General features: G+C 42.2%; 1 protein-coding gene across 5 annotated transcripts in view; it reads right to left on the bottom strand.

Annotated features, from left to right (window-relative positions):
- atrip (ATR interacting protein) overlaps window positions 1–8,996 on the bottom strand; it is a 43,728-nt gene extending 34,732 nt beyond the window's left edge. For all 5 annotated transcript variants that reach the window (XM_084316649.1, XM_084316650.1, XM_084316647.1 and 2 more), the window contains exons 1-5: window positions 8,944–8,996; window positions 6,719–7,112; window positions 5,832–5,899; window positions 4,480–4,650; window positions 2,181–2,299 (exon numbers count right to left, since the gene is read on the bottom strand). In XM_084316649.1, coding sequence (XP_084172775.1) covers window positions 2,181–2,299; window positions 4,480–4,650; window positions 5,832–5,899; window positions 6,719–7,109 — 749 coding nt within the window. In that variant the 5' untranslated portion in view covers window positions 7,110–7,112; window positions 8,944–8,996. The remainder of the gene's footprint in view (window positions 1–2,180; window positions 2,300–4,479; window positions 4,651–5,831; window positions 5,900–6,718; window positions 7,113–8,943) is intronic.
- Between the last annotated feature and the right edge of the window lie 2,571 nt (window positions 8,997–11,567).

Here is an 11,567-nt window from a genome sequence, read left to right on the forward strand (position 1 = left end):
TCCATCCCAATTTTCGTATCGTCCAATTCTACCCTCCCCTGTCTCGAACGCTGTTAGGCCATGCCTCCCACAAGCCGGCTGCAATGTGGACTAAGCCTTACATCATGTGTCCCCTCCGGTACTCAAGGAAGCAGCAGTTGCATCTTTTCACCTGCACAGCGCAATCTCTCAGCGTCGGGGGTCTGCGTTTGGAGGGCATGCCGCCCCCGTCGCTTCCTGATTCTGCTGCGTAGGCGCACCAACCGACCTGTAGGAGTCGCTGTCCACAACGTCCGATCCCCACCCATCAGCTACCCACCTCCTAATACTGCCAATTGTATTAGTATGAACGACCAGCCAAGCTGATAGCAAGCAATGCGGAGAGCTGGGCTCGAACCCAGCGTCTCCTGCATTGGTGGTGAGCGCCTTGCCCACTGCACCACCTAGCCGCCCCATATAATACTATACTTAACCAATTACTTGACAAATGACATATAGACCAAGATGGCCACAAGAATAAGAAAATACAAGAAAATACAATAAAACGTAATATAACACAAGCTGTACGCAATGTAAATAAACTAAGAAACAAGAGGAATTCAAATACAATTATATAGGATATAGTGTGTTTTGTCTCAAGTGCCATGCTTTCTCCAAAAATCCTGCAAAACTGAAGATATCCTCCACAAAAAAACAACTCAACATACAACTCTCAGACTGCCAAAACAAATCCGGATTTACAATTTGAATTTTCTCAAAGTGGTGTACAAAGGGCAATAACAAACAAAATGATATTCATCCTCCACCACTCCCAGATCACAGAGAACACACAACCCCTCCTCAGGTTTACCTTGGAATCTACCCACTTCCACAGCCAATGGCAGGGTGCCAGACCTCAACTGGGCACACAGAGACCTCTGTCTTCTCTTTAAGTTTAACATTACATAAGGTTGAGTAATATCCTTTTTAATTGCAACATATTTTCTAAGTTTAGGTTTTTTCCAAATCTCCACCTTCCACTTATCCTGATGGATTGTTGATAATTTTGTTTTAATTATGTGAAGCTTATACTGCAGATTGTTCATAAAAATCATACTTAAGTCAGTAGAAGAAAAAATCATGGACATCTCTCTTGACCAGGGATGACCGTGTGCTCTGTCCCAATTAAAAATCTTTTTTGTCACCCTGCCATTTGGCAGCTGGACCAGGCGGTTCCATAACCTCACCATTTCACCTTTTTGCTTGACCAAGCAAGAGTCCCACCCCATGTCCCCTTCTATAGCCCCTTTTGGTGTGTATTTATGGACTCCTAAAAAGTATCTTATGGCCCGGTTCTGGATAGCATTACATTCAGGTGCATCATCAAAACCCCATACTTCAGCAGCATAAAATAAAACAGAACCCAACATTGAATCAAATAATTGTGTAAATGTTGAAAACCCAAGGTCAGTGCACACTTTCATTTTACTCAACACGCCCCCTAGCGCCCTTCCTGCTGACTCAGACATTATTTTGTACTCATTAAAGGTGAAACCAAGATATTTATAAGAATGTGTGTAAATCGGGGGCGTTGGTCCAAATTGAAACTTATGGCTACTCTGCTGTTCATGTTTTTTCCTGAAGTGCATAATCTGTGTTTTTTCATTGTTAATCGCAAGTCTCCATTTCATGCTAATACTACTACTACTGTTACTACTATTACTGCTACTACTACTACTGCTGCTACTACTACTACTACTACTACTACTACTACTACTACTACTACTACTACTACTACTACTACTACTACTACTACTACTACTACTACTACTATTACTGCTACTATTACTACTACTGCTGCTACTAATACTGCTACTGCTACCAATACTACTACTATTACTACTACTGCTACTAATACTGCTACTACTATTACTACTACTGCTACTAATACTGCTACTACTATTACTACTACTACTACTGCTACTAATACTGCTACTGCTACTACTAATACTGCTACTAATACTACTACTAATACTGCTACAAATATTATTGCTACTAATACTACTGCTACAAATATTATTGCTACTAATACTAGCTTTCCCCAGGATGTTCAAACAAGATGGTGCTGAGTTGAGTCCTATATCTTTTTTTACCACATGGTGGCGCTGTGCCCCTAATACCATTGTTTAGGGAAAGTCCTGCATTTGGAAGTGAGAACAGACCTGTTCCTGGGCAGAGGAGACCCTACTGCTCTGCTGCTTCTCTCTGAGCTCTGTAGCTTCAGCTTCATCTCGTTCATCTCTGCTTCTTTAAAATGCAGGTCTGACTGGAGACACTGGACCTGAGAGACACCGTGGGGAGAAGCACAGACACATGGATTAGCACTGGACGAGAGCAATGACGTGCAGGACACTGCAAAGCTGCTCATCTTTATTCACAGAGTTAGCACTATGTCCAGACGAAAACGATTTTGATCTTTTTCGTTTTCATTTAAAAAAAAGTGTTCCGTAAAAACAAAATCGTCTCAAGAAATAAGTGCGTGCCACTAATGTACAAAATAAATGTCTTTCCTGTTTTAGACGTCACTCTTTTATTTTGAAACCCCCCGGCCGGAAGTGTTATCATTGTTTTCACTAGCGGAACAACTTGTGCCGTCTGGTTCTGTGCTTTTGAGCTCACGCTAGTTTTCCAAAGGAGAGGAGAGAGAGACCGCGGCTCACATGCGCAAAATGCATCTACAAGCAATCAATGATGAGGAGGATTTTAATCGGCAGGAGAGAGAGAGCGTGTCAAAGCTGTATATAATATGATACCTGTAGTATTAAATTAATTGATTGATATTTAACTTGTCCCTGTGTCCAGTCCTTTCGACTAGCAAACGTTGTCTGTATTTAAGGTTACCTCAGGATACCACTGTCTTATTGTAGTAAAAGTTGTCTGTATTTAACGCTACCTCAGGATACCACTGTCTATTGTATTTAGTTGGTTAGCTATATTTAGCTAATGTTGATAGCATTGATAGCATCAACGCTAGCTGGCTGGCTACAGCTGGCATTGCAAATCTCAACACCAGCCATGGGAATACTATTTACTAAATTATGGAGGCTTAAGAGAAGATTTGTCATGATCAACTGAAGGTGTATGCTATGGAACAGTATGTGCTTACTTGGGTTTTCAGAAAAAGGCCCGCTATGTGACGCTAATCTCTAGCTAGTATCGTGTATTTCATCACAGTAGCCTCCCAGTGTAGCACTTTGATCGCCAGGGTTAAATTCATAATTTACCATCCCTCGCCAGCCCTATTTAACATGGAGAAGTTCCCCTTCTTTGCAGGGCTATAACTTTTTAAATTGTATTGCTAAATTGACATTACTATGGCCCATTCAACGTCCTATATCTATTGTTCAGGGTGTAGCAACGTTATACTTTTTCATTCACATATTCATACTAAAATACGGTCTAAAGTATAAGTATGTTTTATCGTTTTCTGCAGCTTTCTCCAGAACTTGATTTATAGCCCCAAATGCATTATATTGATGATGAAATACAGTTTGATAGGAATCTGTGCGAGATAAAAAATTTCAACTGGACGTGCTTCTAGGAGTTACTAAGTATGATCTGATGTTGACCGGATGGGCGGGGGGTCGTTTATAATTCCGTGGCCAACGTTATATCATTCATGGGTGATATGATCATTAGAGCAGTTAGTATCGAACACGTTGAAAAATAACGCTGGATCTTACCGTATCTTCCTCGCGCCGTTGGACGATGAGCGTGGAACTGAAATATTCCTATTATGGGATGTAGAAATATCCGATCCATTTCCAGGTTGTATAATAGTATATACGTCCAAATCATGTTGTTTATCGAGTTATTTGCAACCGATCGATGTCCAGTGTGTCAAGATGGAGTCCCGCTAACGATAGCGAGTGCCCGGACGAAATATGGGTGAGCACCACTTCATCCGCATCACTTCCTGTTTGTGGGGGCGATCCGCCGATTTGTTCGTGCATACGATCAAATACTTTGACTGATACGACCGAAATCGGTTTCGTCTGGACATTACTCAAAGTGTCCGAGGAGCTGGCAGGCAGCCCTACAAAATCTCAAAGGAGGACAGGAGAGGATATCTTTGTTACAGTGCGTCAAACGGTGGAAGAGTTGGATCTAGACTGGTCTAAGCTGGCCAGCACCACGACTAACAGGGCTCCTAGTATGAACTCCTAGTATATTAGACCATACAGCTCACATTGGACCATACAGCTCACATTGGACCATACAGCTCATATCGGACCATACAGCTCATATCAGACCATACAGCTCATATCGGACCATACAGCTCATATCAGACCATACAGCTCATATCAGACCATACAGCTCATATCAGACCATACAGCTCATATCAGACCATGCAGCTCATATCAGACCATGCAGCTCATATCAAACCATACTTCATAATGTGATACTTCATAATGTGATACTTCATAATGTGATACTCCATAATGTTCTCCTCTCTCCTACCTTCTTGGTCAGCTCTTTCTCCTTGTCGCTCTGCTCCTTCTGCTTCTCCTTCTCTAGGAGGAGCTGAGCCCGTCTCTGTGCCTCCTTTTCCTGCTGCGCTCCTCTCAGAGAGTCCCTCAGAACCCGGATCTCCCCGTTCCTCACCATGATCTCCTCCTCCACCTCTTTCAGCTACACACACACACACACGCACACGCACACACACACACACACAATATGTAATACTTGAACAATCTATCATTAAGTTAAAGGTAGAATCTGTAACATCGTCAAACAGAGACCTCTAGGTTGAAGAGGTCTGGTATTGCACTTTGTTTACATTATTTTTCACAGTATAATAAATGACTGAACTCCAACCCACACATCAGACCAAAACAAGTACAGAATCAAGCAGGACGCTTTGCCTAGAGTAGGGATGCACCGATCCGACTTTTTCAGTCCCGATACCGATACCTGGGTTTGGGTATCGGCCAATACCAATACCGATCCGATACCCATTGTAAAAATGTTTTCCCAAAAAAGTTAAAATAAAATAAAAAATTATCCAAGTTTTTTAATTTTTTATTATTGAAATAACATCAGGCTTGACTTAAAACATTACTTTCCTAACTTAGTGAAACTAAATGTAACAAATTAACACAGATATAAATGTACTGAATGGTTATTTCTTATTTTATTTATTATAAAAAAATATATATTTTAAATCCGATATTCTTTTTCTACCGATACCTGATCCAGCTATTTTACTGATATCGGCGGCCGATACCGATACCAATATCGGCTCGGTGTATCCATAGCCTAGAGGTCACTGTTTTACGGCATTATAGATTCTACCTTTAAACATGACTTTTCAGTCCGTTCTAAAACTGACCCGGCATTTCAGTCCATTCTAGAACCCTATCTGACCCGTCATTTCAGTCCATTCTAGAACCCTATCTGACCCGGCATTTCAGTCCATTCTAGAACCCTATCTGACCCGTCATTTCAGTCCATTCTAAAACCCTATCTGACCTGTCATTTCAGTCCATTCTAGAACAATATCTGACCTGTCCGTTCTAGAACCCTATCTGACCTGTCATTTCAGTCCGTTCTAGAACCCTATCTGACCTGTCATTTCAATCCGTTCTAGAACCCTATGTGACCTGTCAGTCCATTCTAGAAGTCAATGAGAGGCGAAACCATTGTGTCAATGAAAAAGATAACAGTTTGCAGCTTCATAACACTTTATATATATGAGAGAGAGCGAGACAGAGAGAGAGAGAGAGCGAAAGAGCGAGACAGAAAGAGCGAGAGAAACACAGAGAGAGAGAGAGAGAGGAGAGAGAGAGAGAGAGAGAGAGAGAGAGACTCACCTTCCTCTTCAGCTCAGCGTGCTGTGCTTCCAGCTGCCCTCTGTCAGGTTTACACTGCTGACCATTTACTGAAAGACAGACCGGTGACATCATGAGGGACACACCGATGCCGATACCGGCTATCGGATATTGATCCGATACCAGGCTAAAATAGAATATCGGTATCAGAGAATTTCCCATATTAAACGAGACACACGTCTAACATGTCAGAAATCATCAGATTTGCTCAATTATTGACACATTAAAGGTGCTATAGATAACATTCAGCCCACGGGATGGAGCAATAGAGCACCAGCATGTCCAACCAGGTGCCTTCTAAGTGGGGAAATGGGAAGTAGGGAGGGGATACATGCACACAACATGTAAACAACTGAATTCATTTTGGACCCATACATTTTTATGATAAATTCATTCATCAATATCATTTTTGGGGGGGGGGGGGATACTGTTATTTTGCACCTTTCTAAACGTCTCTACATACAATTTTTATCTATAGCACCTCCTTTAACTCTCTCTAATGGAGAGAAATGTATTCTCAATAATGATTGTTGTCCTGGGTTCGACTCGCGGACCCGGCGACCATTGCCGCATGTCTTCCCCCATATCTCCTCTCGTTCTTCCTCTCTGCCGGACTTGTCCAATAAAGCCAATAAAAATCGACCAAAAACATAATCTTTAAAAAAAATAATAATGATTTTGTCTAATGACCCCAAAATGACAGTCCAAGTCTATACTGTTCATTAAAAAAGTAATGGATGGGATCAGTACTCAGTACGGACCTATCCAACGAGCAGATCAAGCACTGTGTCGAGGATCCTCACCTCACAAGAGGTCCCTGTTTTAGGGCCCTAAAACGAATTGACTAGATTAAACTAGACTAAACTCACCAAACGTCTCTCTGTGTGTGCTGCTGTTCCCTGGAGGAACATTATAGTCTCTTGTCTGATTGGTCCTGGCTTTGCCCAATGACAATGTTCCGTCAGCCTCTCCATATCCTGGCTGGTACAAGCCACCATATGTTGGTTTGAAACTGGTCCCTCCGAGCGTGGGTTTGGAACCAGTCCCTCCGAGTGTGGGTTGGAAACCAGTCCCTCCGAGCGTGGGTTTGGAACCAGTCCCTCCAAGCGTGGGTTTGGAACTGGTCCTAGGGTCTCCTGTGGCCTGCGAGGCAATGACATCGATCTCGTCCAGGTCGGCCTGACTGAAGTAATCATCATCTCCAAACGGGTCTTCTTGCAGGTCCAGCCCTCTGTGGCGCTTGCTGGGTGGGTAGTCCATTGTCTGGAGGAGGATGGGGAGAGAAAGAAGAGTGAGAGATAGATAGATAGATAGATAATAGGGGTGTAACGGTACACGTATTCGTACCGAACCGTTTCAGTACAGGACCTTCAGTTCAGTATACGCTGTGTACCGAACAAATCCAACTTTACTTTAACCACGTGACGTGCGTTACTTTTTTTTAGCGCACAGAACTTAATTAAAAAGTCCCCCCCCCCCCTTCCCAAAATATTACTTGCGCAAAGGGGCGGATGTTGTTCGTTCAGCCCACGCACACCACTGAGAGATTACCTGTAATTTAGCATGGCAAGACCTTTTTTCACAATCTAATATTAATTTTGCAATCGAATGTATGTTTTCGTTTTACAAGTCGATTATTAATTTGAATATAGAATATTCATTGACAGCCCCTACTTAACAGTAACTGCACACTACGTTACCCCCAGAGTGGAAAATGAAAAGCTACATTCTGCAAACTTTCCCCCACACAGTGGCCTTGAGCAAGACACTGAACCCCTAACTACTCCAGGTGAGCAGGTTGGCACCTTGCATGGCTGCCTCCAGTCAGTGGGTGAATAATGTGTGAATGAATGGGTGAATGTAAGGCATGAGTTGTAAAGCGCTTTGGATAAAAGCTGTTATATAAATGCAGTCCATTTAAAGGAGTGGAAATCTTACTATTAGTTCATGCGCTGTTATTTTCTCAGCACAGGCTGCAGTAATGCTGTCCTGACACAGTTTAAATGGGATAGAGATGGTAAGGAGTGGACAACATAATATTCTCGTCTCTTATTGGGCAATCTACACAAACAATAGCTCTTTCTTACAACCACCAGCAGGTATTTGTATGTAATTATAGGTAGTTAGTTCCACTTCTCCTCACCCTTCATGATCTAACCACCATCAAGATATGTAGATAGGCTAGCTCACAGTTCTTAAAGCGTGAATGAATTAATTAATTAATGAATGAATAAATGAAAACTTTATTTAACAGATTGCAGAATGGGTACAATACAGTATGGCTCAATACACAGTACACACAATTGTTAAGGGGATGCAGACCAGAGAAAGCCGTTGTCTTGTTTACATCAGGGTCCCCCATTTTCAATTCATAGTGAGAGTAAGGGTGAAACCAAATCAATACTTTTTCTGTATCGACGTTCAACTATGTAGCGGTGTTGGCTGAAAACAAAAGGTCAACAAGGCCAACAAGTACTGGTTATCTCAGTGTTTACAAGATAGCTGTTGACCTAGATGTAAACAAATGACAACATATGGCGTTAATAAAGGTACACCAAGTCGTTTTGGGGTCAGAGAAGTGAAACAAATGTAAGGTATATTTTCAGAACTTAATAAACAAACTTTCTTCAAAGTTGTGGTCCCTTGAACACTATTTGAAGCAAGAAAGATACCTGAAAAGTAACTTTGTCCAATGTTGTTTAGAAAGGCAAGGCCCACCATTGTCTTTATTAACAGCTAGGCTTACATTTAGTTCAGCCCTTCAATGTGAGTTTGTTTTGATTCATGAAAACCATTGCAAGAATTACATGTATAATACATGTTTCGTAAACAAATTGCAGGCTTTTCAAACATATTCGCTTCCCCGAAACTGCAGTGCAGCAGCTTTTAAACACACTGACTGGTTCAACCATCAAACTAGCTGGCTAACGTGAGCTAACATGCAATGAAGCTGGCCAAAACAAGCAGCAAAACCGTTTTGTCTGCTCCTAATTCAAAGCATGCGATTCTCTGCTATTTTTCCCAACCAACAATAATTGTCAATAGCGTGCTTAGTGGTTGGTGACATGTAGTTTATTTGCTAAAGTTGGCCTACCTGTTAAAAGTGTTCATGTTAGTTAGTGAGAGGCAGCCCGCTCCTCCAGCTTTGACCCGCTGACCAATCACAAGGCTGGAGGGACACTCGTACGGCGCCTCTAACAGGACAAAACCGACAAACAACTCAGAGACGCGTTGCGCTCTGATGCGTTATTCTTTTCCGTAGCCGCATTTTGCGGAGACGCTCTCTGATTGGCCACTGACGTTTCTGGTGCGCCCAATCGTGTGACGCCTGTTTCTACACCGGTTAAGCTTAGGCACTCTTTCGGAGTTGGTTAGGGTTAGAGTTTGTCTTAGAGCAGGGCGATAGAACACCAGCCCTGATTACAAACTCTAACCTTAACGTACGGTTATGTATATACAGGGGCGTAGCTGGGGGGGGGGGGGGGGGGGGGTAGCTTAGGATGATTCCAAGGGCCCAGCACTGGGGGGGGGGGGGGGGCAAAAAAAAAAAAAAAAAATGTTTTTTTTACTAGACATCACTCAGGTGTATTATTGATGCTCTCATTGATACTATGTTTGTGTGTGTGTGTGTGTGTGTGTGCAGGGGTGTAGCTCCAGATTCTGGGCCCCATAAAAGAATGTATTTGTAGGCCCCCAGTGAATGCGAGCGTGCGTAAGCGCGCGAGTGGAAACTTTTTTGGACATTTTTTTATTGATGAAAACGCATAATATGGTTTTTACCTATACATTCGTATCAGCAGTTCAGCACCTGCACTGTTGGTGGGTGAGCCTAGTAAAGGATGTCGCATTGCGTTCATCTTCAATGAATGGACCAATGCAATAGTCTACCAAAGCCCCCCCTCTCTCTATATATATCTCACACACACACACACACACACACACACACACACACACACACACACACACACACACACTACACACACACACACTTCAGAAACAAACATAGTATCAATGAGAGCATCAATAATACACCTGAGTGATGTCTAGTAAAAAAAAACATTTTTTTTGGGGGGGGGGGGGGGGGGCCCAGTGCTGGGCCCTTGGAATCATCCTAAGCTACCCCCCCCCCCCCCGAGCTACGCCCCTGCATACATGACATACAGATAGACAGTACTGCTACATCTATACATTTATGACATACCAGTTTTCCAAATACAGTACTGTTTGTGATACAAAAAGAGTCCAGAAAAGAGAGTATATACATTTGACGTAAAAACTGTACATTGGAGGAGGTTGGGTATATGTGGGGGGGGGGTTCGGACTGTACATTGAAATATTGACAAAACCATACTTGGCCATTTACTGTACATTGGAGGGGGTTGGGTTAGGACATTTACAGGGACCAGTTTCGAATTGCAGTCTCCCGTAGGTGTTCTTTGAGAGTGGTTTTGAAAGTGGGTAGTGATTCACATTCCTTTACAGCTTTGGGTAGGGCGTTCCACATTGATGTGGCATAATTGCGAAACGTGTTTAGTCCCTTGTTTGAGCCGAATCTGGGTTTAACATGATTTGTGGAGCTCCCTCTGGTGTTGTGATCGTGGTATTCACTGACCTTTGGGAAGTATTTTGACATGTACATGGGTACTGTAAGGGCCATATGAGTGTTTTTGTTATGGATTATTATTATTACTATTATTATTATCATTATTATTATTATTATTATTATTATTATTATTATTATTATTATTATTATTATTATTATTATTATTATTATTATTATTATTATTATTATTATTATTATTATTATTATTATTATTATTATTATTATTATTATTATTATTATTATTATTATTATTATTATTATTATTATTATTATTATTATTATTATTATTATTATTATTATTATTATTATTATTATTATTACCAATAGAAGGATTTTTTTTGATCCACTTTTTCTCCCATTTTTCTATATTTTCTCCCATCCCAATTTCGTATCATCCAATTCAACCCTCCCCTGTCACGAACGCTGTTTCTTGCCTCCCACAAGCCGGCTGCAATGTGGACTAAGTCATACATAGCACAAGTCCCCTCCGGTACTTGAGGTAACAGCAGTCGCATCTTTTCACCTGCGCAGCTCGATCTCTCAGTGGCGAGGAGTAACGCGTGGGAGGCTCACGCTGCCCCCGACACTTCCTGATTCTACTGCGCAGGCGCACCAACCGACCTGTAGGAGTCGCTGTCCACAACGCCCGATTCCCACCCATCAGTTTCCCACCCCCTAATACGGCCAATGTGTATTAGTACGGACGGCCAGCTAAACTGAAAGCAATGTGGAGCGCTGGGCTCGAACAGGCAAGCCCAGCGTCTCCGTCATTCGTGGCAAGCGCCTTGCCCACTACGCCACGTAGCTGCCCTATTACCAATAGAAGGATATGATTTATGGGAATGTTATGATTATCTGTGTAACCAATTGAATGGACTCTGTTGTACTGTGGGTGGATCACCTGTCAGGCGGATCAGCCACAGCGCGGCGGAGATCATAAATGGGTGTAGCCACGGGAAAGCATAATATTTTCTGACCGCTTCGGAAACGCTTCGGAAACGCTTCTGATGGCTTCTGATCGCTTTAGAACGTTTTAGATAGTCTTTGAACCATTATAGGAAAATAGGATCGCTTTGATCACCTCTCCCATGTAACCCATACATATTCTAAATAAA

This window comes from Notolepis coatsorum, assembly GCF_963971535.1.
Source record: "Notolepis coatsorum genome assembly, chromosome: 6".
NCBI lineage: Eukaryota > Metazoa > Chordata > Actinopteri > Aulopiformes > Paralepididae > Notolepis > Notolepis coatsorum.